Consider the following 23,475-nt stretch of genomic DNA (forward strand, 5'->3'; position numbering starts at 1 on the left):
CAAAGGTGTCCCTCTTGCCCTCTCTACAAGGAAGGATAACAGTTCCTGCCCAAAATGACTTCAGACCCTTATCAGCCTAGAGGTGTCGCCAGAAGAATTATATAACAAACTTTACGCTGCTGGTGGGAATGTAAAGTAGTTCAGCCATTGCAGAAAACAGTGTGGCAATTTCTCAAAAAACTCAAGGCAGAATCACCAATGACTCAGCAATCCTATTATTGGGTATATACTGAAAGGAATATAAATTGTTTATCATAAAGCCATATGCACACATATGTTCATCACAGCACTATTCACAATAGCAAAGACATGGAGTCAACCTAAATGCCCATCAATGGTAGACTGGATTTAAAAAATGTGGTACATACACACCACGGAATACTACACAGCCATAAAAACAACAAGATCATGTCCTTTGTAGCAAAACAGATACAGCTGGAGGCCATTATCCTAAGCAAACTAACACAGGAACAGAAAAACAAATACCTGTTCTTGCTTCTAAGTGGGAGCTAAACATGGAGTAAATGTAGTCACAAAGAAGGGAACGACAGACACTGGGGCCAATGTGAGGGTGGAGGGAGGAAGAGGTTCAAAAAACTACCTATCATTTATTAACTGAATGACAAAATAATCTATACACCAAACCCCTGTGACATGCAATTTACCTATATAACAAACCTGTACATGTACCCCTGAACCTAAGAGTTAAAAAAATTCATTGTTCTTTGTTAAAGATGCTGTATTAGGCTAAGTTCTTTTCTTTTGCAGTAAAGAGTTTAATTGATGCAAAACTGGTCACACCACACAGAAGATAAGAGTTATTACTCAAATCAATCTCCCCAAGAATTTGGGAGCTAGGGTTTTTCAGACAGTTTGGGGAAGGGGTGGGGATGGCTGGGCAATGGGTGCTTGCTGCTGACTGGTTGAGGGTGCAATCATGGGGGTATGGGAAATGGTCCTCCTGTGCATAGAATGTCTTCTGGGTGGGACCACAGGAACAAGTCCAGGAGAGAGCCATGGTTAGACATGCAAAAAACTCCAAGTGCAGGGCAGCTTGTCTTGATTCCAGGGTGTAGAAAAGGCGTAAGGGAGGCTCCACTGAAGATTCAGTAGGAAAATTACATGGCCTCGCTGTGAGTGCCTGGCTGTGGCTGGATGTCAGAAGCTGCTCTTTTTCTCTTTCTCACTGGATCACTCGAGAGATGGTCAAGGAGGTATTCCTAATAGCTCAGAGTTTGGAGAGAATGTGTCCTGGTAGTTTTGGGCTTCAGCTAGCTGTGGTGGTGGGAGGATTGGGCACAACGTGGGACATAAGGCTCCCAACTGCTGCCCTGCAGGAGCCAGGGCACTCCTGGGCAGCTCCTAGAATGGAAAGGCCACGTTGGGGTGCTGTACTTTAGTCCGTTTTCGTATTGCTATAAATAAATACCCAAGGCTGGGTCATTTATAAGGAAAACAAGCTTAACTGGCTCACAGTTCTGCAGGGTGTACTAAGCATGGCTCCAGTATCTACCTCTGGTGAGGCCTCAGGGAGCATCCAATCATGGCAGAAGGCAAAGGCGGTACAGACGTGTCACATGGCAAGAGCAGGAGCAAGAGCAAGCCTGAGTTGTAAGACACCTATTAGACAGTTAACTCTTTTCCTGAGTTTCTTCCATGTATATATGAAATATATATGTTAATAAACTTGTTTTTCTCTTATCTTTTGTTACAGGGTTCTCAGTCAATAACTTAAAAGCATATAGGAAAAATTATTTTTCTTCCCCTAACATGCTCAAATTGGTACCACCCCTTTGAAGGGCAAACTGGCAACATCTACCATATTGCAAATGTATTTCCCCTTTGGCTCTGCAATCCCACATCTGGGTATCTATCCATATGAAATGCTGTATGAAAAAGATTATTAATTGCAGCACTGTTTGTATTAGCACCCAAATGCCCATCTACAAAACCTGGTTTAAAGAATTATGGTATACTTTATACTGGGAAGTTAAGGTAAAAAAATTATTTTAAAAAATGGTATATCCATATAATGAAATACTATAAAGCATTAAAAAAATCATAAAGAACATTGTGTGTCTTAACTGTGGTGGTGCCTTCAGGCATATAATTGCCAAAACTCATCAAATTATATACTTAAATTGGATGCAGTTTGTTGTCGGTAGCCTTAAATAATGTTAACCAGGAAAAAAAGAATCATGGGGCTCTCGTAGTGAAAAGGTATCCAAGATAAACTGTTAACTATGAAAAAGTATAGTGTTGAACAGTGTGTTTAGTGGGTTATCTTTTGTGGTAAGGAGGAAATAATTAGTTATATTTGTTTATATTTGCATTAAGAAATTCTAAGATAGGCTGGGCGCAGTGGCTCATGCCTGTAATCCTGGCACTTTAGGAGGCTGAGGTGGGTGGATCACCTGAGGTCAGGAGTTTGAAACCAGCCTGGCCAACATAGTAAAACTCCATCTCTACTAAAAATGCAAAAAAATTAGCCAGGCGTGGTGCACATGCCTGTAATCCCAGCCACTTGGGAGGCTGCGGCAGGAGAACTGCTTGAACTTGGGATGTGGAGACTGCGGCAGGAGAACTGCTTGAACTTGGGATGTGGAGACTGCAGTGACCTGAGATGGTGCCACTGCACTCCAGGCTGGGCAATAGAGAGAGACTCCATCTCAAAAAAAAAAAAAAAAAAAAAAAAGAAAGAAATTCTAAGATAAATAAGAAATTAAGAAAATTGGTCGGAGAGCAGGGATAAATGGAGCAATTGAGAGCGAGGTAGAACTGACATTTTTTTCACTGCATCTCTTCTTATATTGATTCTTGAACCATGACAAATATTTTTAATACATAAAGCACTTGCACAAAATGGGAAAAATTTGCATACAGACTGTCCCAGAATATATCCTCTTCATTTTAAAGCATTCAAGGTACCTTCAAGACTTTCAGAGCATGAAAGTTCTCCATACCTATCTTTGAGCATATGAAATTACTCAAACTAACCTGGAACCTCTAGAAAGAGTCCAGCAACTACGAGAAGAAAGCTTGCGTGTTTCTTAAATTTTTCTTTTCTTTTCTTTTTGGTTGTTTTTTTCTTTTCGCCCAGTGCAGTGACACGATCTTGGCTCACTACAACCTCCGTCTCCTGGGCTCAAGCCTTCCTCCCACCTCAGCCTCCCAAGTAGCTGGGTCTACAGACACATGCTACCAAATCCAGCTAATTTTTTTTTTTTTTTTTTTTTTTTAAAGAGGAGAATTAGCCATGTTGCCCAGGCTGGTCTCCAACTTCTGAGCTCAAGCGATCTACCCACCCCAGCCTCCCAAAATGCTGGGATTACAGGTGTGAGCCACTGCACCTAGCCTCTTAATTTTTTTTCTTCCAGTGAAAATTACAATTTTTCCCAAGAGAAAATTTGCATATAATCATATATTAAGTTTTGTGGGGCTTTCACATCTATTTATATATTTATTTAATTTGTTTATTTTGTTTATTAATTTATTGACAAAGGCTCACTCTGTTGCCCAAGCTGGAATGCAGTGGCAAGAACACAGCTTGCTGTGGCCTCAACCTTTCAGGCTCAAGTGAGTCTCTCACCTCAGTTTCCCAAGTAGCTGTGACTACATGCGTATGTCACCATGCCTGGCTAATTTTTTTATGTTTTGCAGAGATGAGGGTCTCACTATGTTGCTCAGGTTGGTATCAAGCAACTCTGGGATCAAGTAAGCCACCACATCCAGCCTCTCAAATCAGTATTTATTGAGCACTCAATGCAACAACACTGATCACTGATTTCCAGGATTACTAATGTCATTTTACAAATCAAGACACTGAAGCTAAGATGCTAAGTAACTTGCCCAATATAATATTTTTAATAAGTGATACAGTGGGGTTCAAACCAAGATCTTCTGTCTACAAAGTTCTTGTTTTTTTCCAAATTTGATCAGCTTTATTAGCAGCATATATGTTAATATTCCAATACCATGCTGTCCTTTACAACTAATAAAACTAAACCTTAACCCACTGGTACCCAAATTTTAGAAGGCATCAGAATTACTTGGACAGCATGATAAAGCACAGATTTCTGGCCCCCGCACTCAGAATTTTCTAACCAGTAAGGTTGGGCCTGAGAATTTGCATTTTTAACAAGTTCTCAAGTGAAGCTGATGCTGTTTGTCCAGGAACCACACTTAACCATGACTTCTCCTCTCCCTTTTCACTAACCAGCCTGGAAGAATTCAATTTCAGTTTTAGAAACACACAAACTTTCTATTTCCAAAAGACTGAAACTCCAGAAAGAAAACAATCTGGCTAACACACACTTCCAACCAAATTCACAATATATGTACTGTGAAATTGTCAGAATGGCACTAAGAGAAGTGCCTAGTGTACACTCTAACAGTCAGCACTTCTCTTGCTGCAGATGGGAGTCATTTCCTGGAAAAGTGGACACTAGAAGCAAAAAAGCAACGTTAGCCATCTGTTGCCAACAGACAACACATTTTTATGAAAGTTAAAAATATATATTATTAATTTCACGTTGACTTAAAAATAGATTCCCTGGCAAAACTAAAGCCAAAAATTATACCGCCAAATAAAAGAGCAAAAGTGAACAGAATGCTTTTAATACTGCTGGGTTACTTGTTTTTCTTATTATATTGTACTTATTCCTATCAAAAGTATGCCACTGAAACAAAAGCAACTAAATCAAATGCACCATATTCACACACACACCAAAAAAATCTGGCTAGTAACTAGTTGTCAAACTGAAACATACTAGCAGGTGCACTTATACAGAAAGAGACACTCAAGGAAGAAGCATTTAGAATGTCTTTTCATTTCAGAGTAAAAGTATAAAAAATTTTATTAATAATAATAATAAAAGTATCAAATTCCTGAGACAGCAGGGAAAGAGGAGATTTAATTTTACTGTCGTAATCAGTTACTAACAGCTGCCCACTTACTCTGATATTTTTTCATTTTCCATGCTTTTAGGCAGTATTTCTGAAATTTTAGTCACCATCAGAATCACCTGGAGGGTTTTTAATTCTTGGGCAAAGCCCAAGGCTTTGGTGAAACCCCATCTCTACTAAAAATACAAAAATTAGCTGGGCATGGTGGCAGGCGCCTATAATCCCAGCTACTCTGGAGGCTGAGGCAGGAGAATTGCTTGAACCTAGTAGGTGGAGGTTGCAGTGAGTCAAGGTCTTGCCACCGCAGTCCAGTCAGGGCGACAGAGTGATACTTTGTTTCAAAAAAAAAAAAAAAAAAAAGTGAAAAGATCTCTCACTTTTACAACCCAACAGGAGGAAAAGATATGCAAAAGTTAATTTTAATACAATGTGATACATGCTAATACACACAGAAACAGCTCCTCTATACATCTCTAAGTGCCAAAAACTCCTCACATAATGAAGACCCAAACAAATGGTACTGACAAAAGCTTAAGCCACTTTCAGTCTAAGAACTTACCTCACAGAAAAATTTGAGGCTTAGTAAGAATGTAAAAACCAATAGATAGATACGCAGACAAATGGCAAAATAAAAAGGGCATGAGTCCACGCTTCCAGAGAATAGAGCAGGAAAACGGAAAAAGTAACTTCATGGTGGTAAAATCTGGCAAACACTATCTTAAATAAGTGAAGGTTAACATCAACAGTGATGTCACATGGATATCATATACCCCTAATATAATGTGATGATGAAAGCATTACGCCTCCACGTTATTCTTTGCAAAAACTTATTTGCCCAGTCTAGTCATGAGAATAGCATCAGACAAACCTAAGTTGGGAGACATTCTGCGGGATATCTAGCCAGTATTCCTCAAAAATGTCAAGGTCATAAAAAGCAAGGCAAGACTGACAAACTCATATACCACAGAGACTGAAAACATGACAACTAAAGGCAACGTGATACCCTAGACTGGATCCTGTGACAGAAAGGAAAAACTGGTGAAACCCAAATAAAGTCTGGAATTAATAATGCACCAATGTTGTTTTTTAGTTTTGACAGATGTACCATGGTAATGTAATATGTTAATAAGGGAAACAGTGAAGGGGAATGGAAAACTGTTCTCTGCAACTTTTCTATAAATCTAAAATCACTCCAAAATTTAAAGTTCATTAGGAAAAAAAAAAAAAAAAAGAACATGACTCTAGAAGGCTTAGGTTAGCCTGGGTTGTAAGCCAGTAACTGCTGTGCTTAGAGAAGCTAAATTATAGGATCTTGTCAAACTCTAAATATCTACAAAAAAGCATGAGCATAGGCTCATTCACCAAATATTAGATTCCTAGATTTACGGGCCTTCTCTTTAAAATTAAAAGCAGTAGTTTCAGCCCTAACAAAACAAAGAACTATTTTACAGAATAGGACTATACACTTGTAGAACTAACCCCACAAAGAGAATAAACTTTAACATAATTATCAGTCACTTCCCTTGGTTCACGGGAAGTAGCATAATTTTAGATACATTTCTAGTTTTCAAACCATAGCAGAAAAATTTGGCCCTTTGGCTGGACATGGTGGCTCACGCCTGTAATCTCAGCATTTTGGGAGGCCAAGGCGGGTGGATTACCTGAGGTCAGGAGTTTGAGACTAGCCTGGCCAACATGGTGAAACCCCATCTCTACAAAAAATACAAAAATTAGCCAGGCATGGTGGTGGGCACCTATAATCCCAGCTACTCAGGAGGCTGAGGCACAAGAACAGATTGAACCTGGGAGGTGGAAGTTGCAGTGAGCCGAAATCATACCACCATACTGCAGCCTGGGGGGAGGGGAGGGAGGGAGGGAGAGAGGGAGGGAGGGAGGGAAGGGAAGGAGGGAGGGAGGGAGGAAGGAAGGAAGGAGGGAAGGAGGGAGGGATGAAGGAAGGAAGGAGGGAAGGAAGGAGGGAGGGAGGGAAGGGAGGGAGGGAGGGAGGAAGGAAGGAGGGAGGGAGGGAGGGAGGGAGCGAGGAAGGAAGGAGGGAAGGAGGGAGGGAAGGGAGGGAGGGAGGAAGGAAGGAGGGAGGGAGGGAGGGAGGAAGGAAGGAGGGAGGGAGGGAGGGAGAGAGGGAGGAAGGGAGAGAGGGAGAGAGAGAGAGAGAGAAAGGAAAGAAAGAAAGAAAGAAGAAAGAAAGAAAGAAAGAAAGAAAGAAAAAGAAAGAAAGAAAGAAAGAAAGAAAGAAAGAGAGAAAAGAAAAAGAAAAATTTGCTCCTTTTACAAAATGTCACCTTAGTGCTCCATCAGAGACTTTCTACAAAGCCAAATGGGCCAGAAGTTAAACTCAGGGAAATATATTTCCAATATCCTTACAATCTAGTCAGGTAATTCATCAATGAGTAAACAGAATACTGATACATAATCACAGATATTTTTAAAATCCAGATTCAAGTGGGTAGATATGATTTTTTAAATCTACTTTTTGTGTATGTACATACACATATACATTATACATTCCCCATACACAAAACTCTCTGAAGTCATTTCACTTGTGGCCAGAATACCCATGGCCATGCCAAGGCCTAACTTTTACAAATTTACTTTTTTTAAAAAAAACAAAAAAACAAAAAAAACTAAAAGATATTCTAGATTCTGGATTTTTAATTAAACTACTGGGTTTCTGAGAATATGAACAAGCATTTACATTTGAAAAAAAACAACGGCCATTCATCAAAGGTTCACATGGCAACAGAAGTTTGCATACAGTTTAGAATCTTTAACTTCATTTATTAAAAAGATAAACTTTGGGAGAATGTGTGTGTCCAGGAATTTATCCATTTCTTCCAGGTTTTCTAGTTTATTTGCGTAGAGGTGTTTATAGTATTCTCTGATGGTCGTTTGTATTTCTGTGGTGTCAGTGGTGATATCCCCTTTATCATTTTTTACTGCATCTATTTGATTCTTCTCTCTTTTCTTCTTTATTAGTCTTCCTAGCGGTCTATCAATTTTGTTGATCTTTTCAAAAAACCAGCTCCTGGATTCATTGATTTTTTTTTGAAGGGTTTATTGTGTCTGTAACTCCTTCAGTTATGCTCTAATCTTAGTTATTTCTTGCCTTCTGCTAGCTTTTGAATGTGTTTGCTCTTGCTTCTCTAGTTCTTTTAATTGTGATATTAGGTTGTCAATTTTAGATCTTTCCTGCTTTCTCTTGTGGGCATTTAGAGCTATACATTTCCCTTCACACACTGCTTTAAATGTGTCCCACAGATTCTGGTATGTTGTATCTATTTCTCATTGGTTTCAAAGAACATCTTTATTTCTGCTTTCATTTCGTTATGTACCCAGTAGTCATTCAGGAGCAGGTTGTTCAGTTTCCATGTAGTTGAGTGGTTTTGAGTGAGTTTCTCAATCCTGAGTTCTAATTTGATTGCACTGTGTCTGAGAGACAGTTTGTTATAATTTCTGTTCTTTTACATTTCCTGAAGGGTGCTTTACCTCCAACTATGGGGTCAGTTTTGGAATGAGTGTGATGTGGTGCTGAGAAGAATGTATATTCTATTGATTTAGTGTGGAGAGTTCTGTAGATGTCTATTAGGTCCGCTTGGTGCAGAGCTGAGCTCAATTACTGGATATCCTTGTTAACTTTCTGTCTCGTTGATCTGTCTAATGTTGACAGTGAGGTGTTAAAGTCTCCCATTATTATTGTGTGAGAGTCTAAGTCTCTTTGTAAGTCTCTAAGGACTTGCTTTATGAATCTGGGTGCTCCTGTATTGGGTGCACATATATTTAGGTTAGCTCTTCTTGTTGAATTGATCCCTTTACCATTATGTAATGGTCTTCTTTGTCTCTTTTGATTTTTGTTGGTTTAAAGTCTGTTTCATCAGAGACTAGGATTGCAACCCCTGCCTTTTTTTGTTTTCTATTTGCTTGGTACATCTTCCTCCATCCCTTTATTTTGAGCCTATGTGTGTCTCTGTATGTGAGATGGGTCTCCTGAATACAGCACACTGATGGGTCTTGACTCTCTATCCAATTTGCCAATTTATCCAATCTGTGTCTTTTAATTGGAGCATTTAGTCCATTTACATTTAAGGGTAATATTGTTATGTGTGAATTTGATCCTGTCATTGTGATGTTAGCTGGTTATTTTACTCATCAGTTGATGCAGTTTCTTCCTAGTATTGATGGTCTTTACATTTGGCATGTTTTTGCAGTGGCTGGCACCAGCTGTTCCTTTCCATGTTTACTGCTTCCTTCAGGAGCTCTTGTAGGGCAGGCCTGGTGATGACAAAATCTCTCAGCATTTGCTTGTCTGTAAAGGATTTTATTTCTCCTTCACTTATGAAACTTAGTTTGGCTGGATATGAAATTCTGGGTTGAAAATTCTTTTCTTTAAGAATGCTGAATACTGGCCCCCACTCCCTTCTCTCTTGTAGAGTTTCTGCCAAGAGATCCACTGTTAGTCTGATGGGCTTCCCTTTGTGGGTAACCTGACCCTTCTCTCTGGCGGCCAAGACTAAACCAGGAAGAAGCTGAATCCTTGAATAGACCAATAATAGGCTCTGAAATTGAGGCAATAATTAACAGCCTACTAACCAAAAAAAGTCCAGGATCAGATGGATTCACAGCCGAATTCTACCAGAGGTACAAGCAGGAGCTGGTACCATTCCTTCTGTAACTATCCAATCAATAGAAAAAGAGGGAATCCTCCCTAACTCATTTTATGAGGCCAACATCATCCTGATACCAAAGCCTGGCAGAGACACAACAAAAAAAAGAGAGAATTTTAGACCAATATCTCTGATGAACATCGATGCAAAAATCCTCAATAAAACACTGGCAAACTGAATCCAGCAGCACATCAAAAAGCTTATCCACCATGATCAAGTGGGCTTCGTGTCTGGGATGCAAGGCTGGTTCAATATATGCAAGTCAATAAACATAATCCAGCATATAAACAGAACCAAACACAAAAACCACATGATTATCTCAATAGATGCAGAAAGGCCTTTGACAAAATTCAACAGCCCTTCATGCTAAAAACTCTCAATAAATTCGGTATTGATGGAACGTATCTCAAAATAATAAGAGCTATTTATGACAAACCCACAGCCAATATCATACCGAATGGGCAAACACTGGAAGCATTCCCTTTGAAAACTGGCACAAGACAGGGACGCCCTCTCTCACCACTCCTATTCAACATAGTGTTGGAAGTTCTGGCCAGGGCAGTCAGGCAGGAGAAAGAAATAAAGGGTATTCAATTAGGAAAAGAGGAAGTCAAATTGTCCCTGTTTGCGGATGACATGATTGTATATTTAGAAAACTCCATCGTCTTAGCCCAAAATCTCCTTAAACTGATAAGCAACTTCAGCAAAGTCTCAAGATACAAAATCAATGTGCAAAAATCACAAGCATTTCTATACACCAATAACAGACAAACAGAGAGCCAAATCATGAGTGAACTCCCATTCACAGTTGCTTCAAAGAGAATAAAATACCTAGGAATCCAACTTACAAGGGATGTGAAGGACCACTTCAAAGAGAACTACAAAACACTGCTCAATGAAATAAAAGAGGACACAAACAAATATAAGAACATTCCATACTCATGGATAGGAAGAATCAGTATCATTAAAATGGCCATACTGCCTAAGGTAATTTATAGATTCAATGTCATCCCCATTAAGCTACCAATGACTTTCCTCACAGAATTGGAAAAAACTACTTTAAAGTTCATATGGAACCAAAAAAAGCCGGCATTGCCAAGACAATCCTAAGCCAAAAGAACAAAGCTGGAGGCATCATGCTACCTGACTTCAAACTATACTACAAGGCTACAGTAACCAAAACAGCATGGTACTGGTACCAAAACAGAGATACAGACCAATGGAACAGAACAGAGCCCTCAGAAATAATACCACACATCTACAACCATCTGATCTTTGATAAACGTGACAAAAACAAGAAATGAGGAAAGGATTCCCTATTTAATAAATGGTGCTGGGAAAACTGCCTAGCCATATGTAGAAGGCTGAAACTGGATCCCTTCCTTACATCTTATACAAAAATTAATTCAAGATGGATTAGAGACTTAAATGTTAGACCTAAAACCATAAAAACCCTAGAAGAAAACCTAGGCAATACCATTCAGGACATAGGCATGGGCAAGAACTTCATGACTAAAACACCAAAAGCAACGGCAACAAAAGCCAAAATAAACAAATGGGATCTAATTAAACTAAAGAGCTTCTGCACAGCAAAAGAAACTACCGTCAGAGTGAACAGGCAACCTACAGGATGGGTGAAAATTTTTACAATCTACTCATCTGACAAAGGGCTAATATCCAGAACCTACAAAGAACTCAAACAAATTTACAAGAAAAAAAAAACCCATCAAAAAGTGGTTGAAGGATATGAACAGACACTTCTCAAAAGAAGATATTTATGCAGCCAACAGACACGTGAAAAAATGCTCACCATCACTCGCCATCAGAGAAATGCAAATCAAAACCACAATGAGCTACCATCTCACACCAGTTAGAATGGCGATCATTAAAAAGTCAGGAAACAACAGGTGCTGGAGAGGATGTGGAGAAATAGGAACACTTCTACACTGTTGGTGGGAGTGTAAACTAGTTCAACCATTGAGGAAGACAGTGTGGCGATTCCTCAAGGATCTAGAACTAGAAACACCATTTGACCCAGCCATCCCATTACTTGGTATATACCCAAAGGATTATATATCATGCTGCTATAAAGACACATGCACACGTATGTTTACTGCAGCACTATTCACAATAGCAAAGAGTTGGAACCAACCCCAGTGTCCATCAATGACAGACTGGATTAAGAAAATGTGGTACGTATACACCATGGAATACTATGCAGCCATAAAAAAGGATGAGTTCGTGTCCTTTGTAGGGACATCGATGCAGCTGGAAACCATCATTCTTGGCAAACTATCACAAAACAGAAAACCAAACACCGCATGTTCTCACTCATACGTGGGAATTGAATAATGAGAACACTTGGACACAGGGTGGGGAACATCACACACCAGGGCCTGTTGTGGGGTGAGGGTAGGGGTAGGGATAGCATTAGGAGATATACCTAATGTAAATGACGAGTTAATGGGTGCAAGCACACCAACATGGCACATGTATACATATGTAACAAACCTGCATGCTGTGCACATGTACCCTAGAACTTAAAGTATAATAATAAATAAATAAATAAAATAAAAAGATAAACCAAAAATCCCATTTACACTATAAAATAAAAGAAACGGGTTAAGAATTTTAAAAGTAAGTCTAAACATAGACTCAAGTTCAATCAAGTTTTGGTTACTGAAATAAGTTACTCTTAAAAAAATCTATACTGAAATTCAACCCACCAAGTTAGAGTCTCTCTTTAACTTCATTTTTATTTCTTCCCATTCAAAAAATTAAACACAAAGCAGACACGGGGTCTTTAAAACAAACAAACAAAAAGCATTTAACCCAAGGGGGAATGGGCAAGAATTTTACAGGTAAGTCTTGAACAAAAAGATTCCTATGTTCAACTCAGTTTTGATTATTTAGTAAAATAAGACCTAAACTTGTATTATACTGCAACAAACCAAAATCCTGGCAGACTATAAAGTGCCATAGGCCAAAAGGACTGATCATATAAATAAGTACATTATCTTTATATTTTATTATTTAAGAGGATACTTTAAAATGTTCAGATCTTAGCTATGTCACTACTGCAAAAGTATTTTTTTAGTTACTTCAATTTTCAAGGAAGAATGATACTAGCTCTCAAAATTCAGTTTTGTAAAATATTGATGCTTATAAATAAATAAAAACAAATCAATGACTTGCAGTTGTAGTTACACTGGCTATCTTGCAGTAATTATAATTTTAAATAAGAGTACAAATTGTGTTGCTCTATTTATTAAAGTACAGGGATAAAAAAAGATTTATCAGAAGAATTCTAACCAAAAGAATACTAGTTATTAATATTGAACAAAACTGGAAGAAAAATACCAAAACCAAAAGAACGAAATTAACTGAGCAGAATCTAGAATTTGAGTCACAAAAACATGTTCTAAGGTCTTCTGGAATTAGAACATGAGGCGGGGCCAGGCGCGGTGGCTCACGCCTGTAATCGCAGCACTTTGGGAAGCCGAGGCGGGCAGATCACGAGGTCAGGAGATCGAGACCACCCGGGCAAACATGGTGAAACCCGGTCTCTACTAAAAATACAAAAAAAAAAAAAAAATAGCAGGGCGTGGTGGCAGTGCCTGCTACTGGGGAGGTTGAGGCAGGAGAATGGCGTGAACCTGGGAGGCGGAGCTTGCACTGAGCCGAGATCAATCGCGCACTACACTCCAGCCTGGGCAACAGAGCGAGACTCCGTCCCAAAAAAAGAAAAAAGAAGAAGAAAAGAAAAGAACATGAGGGGGAAAGAAAATTAGTAAAGATAATCTAAAGGACTCATTTTGCTAGAGTAAGGATTGAAAATCTTGTTTTCAATATAGGAGAAATAAGTTCAAGTACAGGAAAAGGGGCACAGGGTGAGAATCCCCTATCCAAAATGCTTGGGACCAAAAGTGTTTTGGATTTTTTCGGATTTTGGAATATTATCTTTTTTTTTTTTTTTTCAGATTTTGGAATATTATCCTATCTTGGGGATGGGACCCAAGTCTAAACATGAAATTCATTTATGTTTCATATAAACTTTATATATATAACCTAAGATAATTTTATATAATCTTTTTAACAATTTTGTGCATGAAACAAAAATTTTGACTGCAACTTATCACCTGAGACCAGGAGTGGAATTTTCCACTTTGTGGGTCATGTCAGTACTCAAAAGTTTCAGATTTTGTAGTATTTCAAATTTTGGGTTTTCAGATTAGGAATGCTCAATCTGTATTAACTATTAATGAAACAAGACATTATAACAAAATTTCCACATTAACTGGGAGGCGGGGTAAGGGAATGAATCACAACTTGATAATAAGCAACAGTAAGAAACAGAGAAAATAAATATGTAACATAAATACGTAAGGAAGGGAAAATCAAATCAATATAAGTGCTGTTACTGTAAAAACTAATTAGGCAAAGCATTAAAATATAGAAATCTACCATTTTCAAGAGACATACACAACAAACATAAGAAATATCAGGTAATTCAAACAAAGAGGGAACAGGAGAAGCGGTATTAAGATCACACAAGCTAGAGTTTAAAACTAGGAAAAAATTCTGAAGAATATGGATACAGGGAGAAAGCAAATGTGCAAAATGGTTAACAAGCAAATCTAGGAGAAGATAAAGGGGTGTCTACTATTTAAAACAAAATTCAAGGTAGTAATTTATTATTCAAATGTATTTATTATTCAAAAATTATTCTTTATTAATAACGTTTTTTTTTTCCTTTTTTTTTTCCCCAAAAAGGCCAGTTGCCTGGGAAAAGGCTCCAGGCATATAAGATGAATTGTGTTTATTCATTTACCTTAGCATACACTACTATTTATCAAATGATGACAGTACTATTCTCCATCTATTCTATTTTCGTCTTGGGCCAGAAGAGGTGGCTCATGCCTGTAATCCCAGCACTTTGTGAGGCCGAGGCAAGTGGATTACCTAATATCAGGAGTTTGAGACCAGTCAGGCAAACATGGCGAAACCCTGTCTCCACTAAAAATACAAAAAATTAGCTGGGGGTGGTGGTGCATGGCTGTAATCCCAGCTCCTCAGGAGGCTAAGGTGGAAGAATCGCTTGAACCCAGGAGGCAGAGGCTGCAGTGAGCCGAAATGCTACCACTGCATTCCAGCCTGAGTGACAGAGTAAGACTCTATCTTAAAAAAAAAAAAAAATTTGTCTTTATGAGAAAAAAATTCCCTCATTACATCATACCACTGCAAAGATTTTACACCAATATTCTTACCACAAAAACAATTTATGAGAAGTTTATGTGTACGGTTTGACAATGTTTCAAAGTATATCATCACAGAAATCTCTTCAATATGGCCCCATTCCCAAAAGCATCCCACAAACAATGGCTCAAACCCTGAAATGCGGCTGAGATAACGTCTGTCACCACTGCGAGGGAGTATCCTTTATCATTTCCCAACTACTACACAAATTAAAATTAAAAAGACTAGGGACCTGTGACCACGAATTCAAGTCACTTTAAGTTTCTGTTTCTGCATTTTTTAAATGTAATATGTATCCTGCCTATTTCATCTGGCTCTTGTGGAAAATGAGGAAAATTTAAGGAAGGGCCAAAAACAAAAGAAAAGGAAGGACAAAGAGAAACTAAATAATCAATACATTTGAAGCTGAGTGTGGTGGCTCACGTCTGTAATCCCAGCACTTTGGGAGGCTGAGGCGGGCGGATCACCTGAGGTCAGGAGTTCAAGACCAGCCTGGCCAATGTGTTGAAACTCTGTCACTACTAAAAATACAAAAATTAGCCAGATGTGGTGGTGCACTTCTGTAATCCCAGCTACTTGGGAGGTTAAGGCGGGAGAATCGCTTGAACCTGGGAGGTGGAGGTTGCAGTGAAACAAGATTATACTATACTGCATCCTGGGCGACAGAGCAAGACTCCATCTCAAAAAATAAAAATTAAATTAAATTAAATTAATTTGATATAATGAATTTATAAAACTCTAATATCCTCCAAACAGATATACTGCCAAATCCATGGACTATATGTAAAAATAGGTCATAAACTTGGCAACAAAGAAAGCCTTAACTAATTTTTTTTAATTAGACATTTTATAGACTACATTTTTCTAGTTATAATCCAATCAAGTTGAAAGTACACATCAAAGTAACAAAAACCAACCAAACTTAACCACTTTGAAATTAGGAAACATATTCCTAACCAGATAACAAAAGAAAACTAAAAACTATCTAAAAAGCTGTATAAAGGAGAAAACTTTGTACCAATATCTATGGAATCTCGCTAAACCTGTATTCAAGGGTAAATATATCCTTTAAATGATTTCAGTATTATAGATAATGAGAACTGAAGAAACATAATACTCATCTCCAAGAAATTTAAAATAAAAAGAATAAGAAAATATAACAAGGAATTAAAAGTTAAACATCATTAACTTAAAAGTTAAAACATAATAGAAAGGATAAGTAAATTCAAAAGATGTTTTTTCTAACAGATCAAGAAACTAGACAAAATCAGATTAAGTAAAAAAAAAACAAGTGAGAGTATTCTCAAGACTTGGCATGAATAAAGAGAACAACCACAAAAGAGAATATCGCAAATTTGTAGCAACAAGTTTGAAAGTAAAAGAAATTAACAATTCCTTACCAAAATAAAAAGAAAATTTGAGAGTAAAAGGGAAATTAGAAATTTACCACTGATGAATTCACAGCAAAGTTTTATCAAACCTTTAAGGAAGAGGTGAATACAATCCTATTTGGAATTAACTATTCAATTACTAAGATGACATGTCTTCAGATAAAATGTCAAAACTTTTCTGCTTTCACAAATGAAGTGAAACTCAAGTGTTATTCATGTTTCTTTTCAATGAAATAAAAGGAAATGTGAAATATGGGGGATACATTTGAAGCAAAATTATTCCATAATAGAAGCAGGTGCTAAGATACCTGTTCAGGTTGTGATACAAAAGATTACTTTACAGTAATTATACAAAGTATATGTTCCTGTGTACCTTAAAGCCAAATAAAATGAAGATGGCAAACCACACATTTTCTGTTACCCATTTGTTTAGAAAATAAATTCTATGTAAGAATGTTCAACCAGTCGGGCACAGTGGTTTCATGCCTGTAATCCCAGCACTCTGGGAGGCTGAGGTGGGCAGATCACTTGAGGTCAGGAGTTCGAGACCCTGATGGGAATATAGTTTTCCTCTAAGGATGAACTAAAAGAGGAAATTTGCACGTGAGAAAATCATTAAGATAGTGAAGATGTTGAGAGCATTAGATTACTTACAACTGCAAACTCATCTCTGTCAAGCATTCCATCATGGTCAATATCACTCAACTCCCAAACCTTAAAAAGAGGAGAATTGAAAAAGATTAATGTTCTTTCAGTTCATGTGCTACTTGAGGGCAGGGAAAGAAAGTATACTAGTTAGGCATGGTGGCTTATGCCCATATGGCCTCCCAGCACTTTGGGAGGCCAAGGCAGGAGGATCACTTGAGCCCAGGAGTGTGAAACAGCCTAGGAAACATAAAGAGATCCTGTCTTTACAAAAGATAAAAATAAAAAATTAGCTGGCATGGTGGCATGCACCTGTAGTCCAAGCTACTCAGGAGGCTGAAGTAGGAGGATCCCTTAAGCCCAGGAGATCAAGACTGCAGTGAACTATGATATGCCACTGCACTCCAGCCTGGGCAACAGAGCTAGACCCTGTTTCTTAAAAAAAAAAAAAAAAAAAAAAAAAAGGATACTGTTGAGAGTTAAAAGTAGAGCTAGAGATAAGCAAGTGTCTGGTCATAATTGCCTTGAAAGGAGTTTGGGCTTTATTCTAAGTGCAATGGAAAGCTACTAAAAAGTTACGTTTAAGTAATAACAACAGTGTATTTATAGTTTAGAAATTCCACACTAATCACACAGGGGAGAAATAGTGGGAAACAATACTAAAAAATGGCGTTTAAATCAGTATTTATTGAGCACCTAAAATCTATATAACATCGATCCAGTAGTAGTACTAATATGGTGATATGGTGGTTGTCATCATCATAGCAGCTAGCATTCAAAGAGTATGTAGCAATCATGGTAAAAAGTAGGACTTAACATACATTATCACATTCAATCCCTACAATTCTATAAGCTGAGAATTATGTCCCTTTTAAAGATTAGAAAACTTAGACATGGCTTTCTAATGACTTGCCCAAGGTCACACAGCTAAGAAGTGGTGCAGCCAGGATTTGACCCTATGTAACCTGCTGAAGCAGGGAATTAAAGAAAGGGCAGCCGGGTGCGGTGGCTCACACCTGTAATCTCAACGTTTTGGGAGGCTGAGGCAGGTGGATCACCTGAGGTCGGGAGTTCAAGACCAGCCTGAATAACATGGAGAAACTCCACCTCTACTACAAACATAAAAATTAGCTGGGTGTGGTGGCACATGCCTGTAATCCCAGCTACTCAGGAGGCTGAGGCAGGAGAATTGCTTGAAGCCGGGAGGCGGAGGTTGTGGTGAGCCAAGATCACTCCATTGCACTCCAACCTGGGCAACAAACGCTAAACTCTGTCTCAAAAAAAATTTTTAAAAATAAAAAATAAAGAAAGGGCAAGAGATATAAAGAGAGTAGATAAGGTTTGAAATATGCAGAGGATTATGGAGAAATCACTGTGGAAACAGTACAAGAGTGACTGGCAGTACAGAGAAGCCCAGCTGAAGCTGGTAAAGATAAATTTACAGCAACACCAATCTTACTACACCTGCTCAGTAGTCCACATGCACCAGAGAAGGCAAATAACTTACTTCACGCTTTTTCATCAGGCAGGAGAGACAGAAAAATAACATGGCAAAGGGGGCTAAGGATAGACATGAAGCTGTAGACCAAAAGACAGGGGAATAAACTTTTACTTTTACAGGAGGAAAATAATTCATGGCGAGGGATATTGGGGATAGTTGCATAATAATGGAAATGTAGTTAATACCACTGAATTGTACACTTAAAATTGGTTAAGATATTAAATTTCATGATATGTATATTTATCACAGTAAAAAAACTGAAAAAACGGGAAAAGTAAAAAAGTCAGATTTTTTTCTTTTATTTTTTTGAGACAGAGTCTCGCTTGTCGCCAGGCTGGAGTACAGTGGTGTGATCTCAGTTCACTGCAACCGCCGCCTCCTGGGTTCACGTGATTCTTCTGCCTCAGCCTCCTGAGTAGCTGGGACTATAGACTGCACGCCAGCATGCTCGGCTAATTTTTGTATTTTTAGTAGAGACGGGGTTTCTCCATATTGGCCAGGTTGGTCTCGAACTCCTGACCTCATGATCTGCTCGCCTCAGCCTCCCAAAGTGCTGGGATTACAGACGTGAGCCACCGTGCCCAGCCAAGAAGTCAGATTTAAAGGTCTTAGTAAAACCGGTCAAAGAATTAGTCTTGCAAGTTTCTGGAAAAGAGCTCTATAAAGACGGAAGTACAAGTTACAGAGTGGAATTTACGGTTTCAGAGATAAAACTATTCCTTACAACAAGACACCATGATACAGCCACAGAGTAAATGGCAGACATAAAATACTGATGGTCTCTAGAAATTAACTCAAGCAAATAGAAGGGCAAGAGTATACAGCACAAACTAAAAAAGGACCTACTTAAGGGGCTTACATATGTAATTAATTTCAACCACTCATTTTTACAGGGAATAACCAAATACAGAAATAAGCTGGCAATAATTTTATACATTAAGTCAGAAAACAAAAAATCCTGTAATGATACAACTTTAAAATAAGATTTGTACATTTTTAACAAAGAGCTATACATGCTCCTAGTATTATAGATATAAAATTAAAACACATAAAAATTAAATTTAGGAGTAAATAATATCTTACTCTTCCAAGGATATCCACAGGTAACTTAGAGTTGAGCAACACTGGTTTCACTTTATCACCAGATAAAAATCCATTCACTGGGCTTAAACTATCAAAAATTGCATCATATTTGGCCTTATCTTCATGCTACAATAAAAAACAAAATCACAAGTTAACTAATAGAGAAAAGGATTTAACTACAGTTATAAAAACCAAGTCCTTAAAGAATAGACTACATATGTTTTTAAACTACCTTTCAGAAAACATTTTTCACTTTCATCAAAATACAATATTCATTGTAAAGATATGCAAGAAAAAAATACACAGGAAACAGTAATTTCAAAGTGACTTTACCCAAGAGTCTAGTGTTGCCCATTGTTTTTGTAGCTGGAACTCCATCTTTATTTTCCAACTATTGGGTTAGAATCAAAATATTTCAGAGGTAGAAGGGCTTTGAAAAACATCTAGTCCAACCCTCTCACTTAAATAGACCAACAGCAAAAAAGTAACTTTTATAAGAACACACAGCTAATTAGTGACATTCCATGACTCTCTAAAGATGATATGAGGTACAGTTCAAATAAATTAAAAAAAAATTTTTTTTTAAAAGGAGTCTCGTACTGTTACCCAGGCTGGAGCACAGTGGCGCTATCTCGGCTCACTGTAGCCTCCACCTCCCGTGTTCAAGCGATTCTCCTGCCTCAGGCTACTGAGAAGCTGGGATTACAGGTGCCTGCCACCATGCCCAGCTAATTTTCTTGTACTTTTAGCAGAGACGGGGTTTCACTACATTGGCCAGGCTAGTCTTGAACTCCTGACCTCATGATCTGCCCACCTCAGTCTCCCAAAGTGCTGGGATTACAGGCGTGAGCCACAAATAAATTTTTAAAAATAAAATAATTACTACAGGAGTAAACATCAAGATTTCTCCATTTTTCCCAAAGCAATATTTCTTTTTCTTGTCAATAACAAGATATCTCCTAAAATTTTAAGTTATTTGAATAACATGAAAAACTATTCTTCATTATTTGCCCAGTCAAGGCCATATTCCCACACTTTTAAAACTTAGTGCACAGTCCACAGCATACAAAGACATACAAATAAAAATGGTTTTCAAAAAAACTGTACACATTTATCAAAGCTCATTTGATCTGCTATAGTATAAGCATTTTCAGATTACAAGTTTTAAAAATCTAGTACGATATGATTTGGCTCTGAAAAATTATAATGCAAAATACCTATTTCTAAAAAGATTTCATAAATAATTGTTTGTTAAGGTGTTGTGCTGTGGGGAAGGGAGACGGATTTGTAAACCCCAGAGCGAGGTTCTGCCTACCCAAGGCCGCTGCTGTGCGGAGACCCCCGGGTGAAGCTACTGTCATCATGTCTGACCAGGAGGCAAAACCTTCAACTGAGGACTTGGGAGATAAGAAGGAAGGTGAATATATTAAACTCAAAGTCATTGGACAGGATAGCAGTGAGATTCACTTCAAAGTGAAAATGACAACACATCTCAAGAAACTCTTAGAATCATATTGTCAAAGACAGGGCGTTCCAATGAATTCAATCAGGTATCTCCTTTGAGGGTCAGAGAATTGCTGATAATCATACTCCAAAAGAACTGGGAATGGAGGAAGAAGATGTGATTGAAGTTTATCAGGAACAAACGGGGGGTCATTCAACAGTTTAGATATTCTTTTTATTTTTTTCTTTTCCCTCAATCCTTTTTTATTTTTAAAAATAGTTCTTTTGTAACATGGTGTTCAAAACGGAATTGAAAACTGGCACCCCATCTCTTTGAAACATCTGGTAATTTGAATTATAGTGCTCATTATTCATTATTGTTTGTTTCCATTGTGCTGATTTTGGGTGGTCAAGCCTCAGTCCCCTTCATATTACCCTCTCCTTTTTAAAAATTACGTGTGCACAGAGAGGCCACCTTTTTCAGGACATTGCATTTTCAGGCTTGTGGTGATAAATAAGATCGACCAACGCAAGTGTTCATAACGACTTTCCAATTGGCCCTGATGTTCTAGCATGTGATTGCTTCACTCCTGGACTGTGACTTTCAGTGGGAGATGGAAGTTTTTCAGAGAACTGAACTGTGGAAAAATGCTCTTTCCTTAACTTGAAGCTACTTTTAAAATTTGAGGGTCTGGACCAAAGAAGAGGAATATCAGGTTGAAGTCAAGATGACAGACAAGGTGAGAGTAATGACTAACTCCAAAGATGGCTTCACTGAAGAAAAGGCATTTTAAGATTTTTTTAAAATCTTGTCAGAAGATCCCAGAAAGTTCTAATTTTCATTAGCAATTAATAAACCTATACATGCAGAAATGAATACAACAGAACACTGCTCTTTTTGATTTTATTTGTACTTTTTGGCCTGGGATATGGGTTTTAAATGGACATTGTCTGTACCAGCTTCATTAAAATAATATTTGTAAAAATCGTACTAATGCTTATTTTATTTTAATTGTACAGAAATAAAAAAGAAAAAAATGCCTAAAAAAAAAAAAGAATTATTTGTTTTAGAGTCATATAGAAAATACATAGTTAACCAGAATTTTCAAGTAAGAAATAATACCAGTGGGGTAAACTATCTTTTAATCAAATATTTTAGTTAATATAGGATTATGACATCACCATTTTTCTTTACATTATAACAGATACACGATTAGATCAATACTGTCACAAAACAACCGACAGAGCCGAAAGATTCCTCAGAAACACCAGTAACATCATCTCCCCTACCTTTCCTTAAACATATATATGAAAGTCTAATGCAGATAGCAATATATTTCAGAGGTAGAGAGAGAGTGGATAGGAAGCAGTGAAGGGGTGAGAGAACAGTTACAAAGTTTACTTACTTTTACAGCCCATGGGAGCTCAGCTGCAGAGGTTCCACTGATTAGCAAAGGACTACTGGTATCATGCTACAGAGGAAAACAAAGCACAAGAAGAACTGAAATTCTCACATCAAGAAGCAATGAATAAAAAATGGTTTTTGGATTTAAATATATTCATACAAAATGCTAGATCTCAATGCACATAGGACACTATTTTACATTTACCAGACCATCTAAGTAACAATGAAACAAAGTGATTATAATACCGTATTTTTACTGTACCTTTTCTGGTGTTCCTTTTGTTTTGTTTTTGAGATAGAGTCTTGCTGTCACCCAGGCTGGAGTGCAGTGGCGCGATTTCGGCTCACTGCAACCTCCGTCTCCCGCGTTCAAGCAATTCTCCTGCCTCAGCCTCCGAGTAGCTGAGACTACAGGAATGCACCACCACAACCGGCTAATTTTTGTATTTTTAGTTGAGATGGGGTTTCACCATGTTGGCCAGGCTGGTCTTGAACTCCTGACCTCAGGTGATCCACCTGCCTCAGCCTCCCAAAGTGCTGAGATTACAGGTGTGAGCCACCGTGCCCAGCCCCTTTTCTGTTTAAATACATAAATACCATCATGTTACAATTGCCTACAGTATTCAGTACAGTGTGGTATTCAGTGCTGTGTTAGTTCCTAGGCTAGGAGCAGCAGGCTATATATCATGTAGCCCAGGTATGCTGTAGGCTATACTATCTAGGTTTGTACACTCTGATGTTTGCACAATGATGAAATTGCCTAATGATGCATTTCTCAGAATGCATCCCTGTTGTTAAGCCATGTATGACTATAATGCAGGTAGGCAACAAATCCCTAAATTAACCTTCTGACTACATGCCTAAACATAAAAGTGGAGAAATTCTCTAACCTTAGTAGAATTAAATTCTTAGTATGCAGACCAAAAACTTTTAAAATGTTGAGTTTAAAAACAAGCAACTAGTTACTGGGAGGATCACTTGAGCCCAGGAGTTCAAGGTAACAGTGAGCTATGATCGCAGCACCATATTCCAGCCTAGGCAACAGAATGAGGCCATCTCTTAAAATTTAAAAAAACAAAAAACAAGCAAGAGGAGCCATAAAATACCTGGGGAAAAAAAGGAGTGAGGTGGGGAGAACTAGGCATACTAGATTTAAAAAACATGTCA

General features: G+C 38.0%; 1 protein-coding gene and 1 pseudogene across 6 annotated transcripts in view; one reads left to right on the forward strand and one right to left on the reverse strand.

Annotated features, from left to right (window-relative positions):
* Positions 1-23,475, reverse strand: part of EPS15 (epidermal growth factor receptor pathway substrate 15) — a 162,125-nt gene that overhangs the window by 83,127 nt on the left and 55,523 nt on the right. For all 6 annotated transcript variants that reach the window (XM_021941483.2, XM_021941474.2, XM_021941493.2 and 3 more), the window contains 3 exons: positions 22,310-22,375; positions 19,461-19,586; positions 16,886-16,945 (listed from right to left, as the gene is read on the reverse strand). In XM_021941483.2, coding sequence (XP_021797175.1) covers positions 16,886-16,945; positions 19,461-19,586; positions 22,310-22,375 — 252 coding nt within the window. The remainder of the gene's footprint in view (positions 1-16,885; positions 16,946-19,460; positions 19,587-22,309; positions 22,376-23,475) is intronic.
* Positions 20,818-21,874, forward strand: LOC101001932 (annotated as a pseudogene).

Source organism: Papio anubis, chromosome 1 (genome assembly GCF_008728515.1).
Source record: "Papio anubis isolate 15944 chromosome 1, Panubis1.0, whole genome shotgun sequence".
NCBI classification, from domain to species: Eukaryota; Metazoa; Chordata; class Mammalia; order Primates; family Cercopithecidae; genus Papio; species Papio anubis.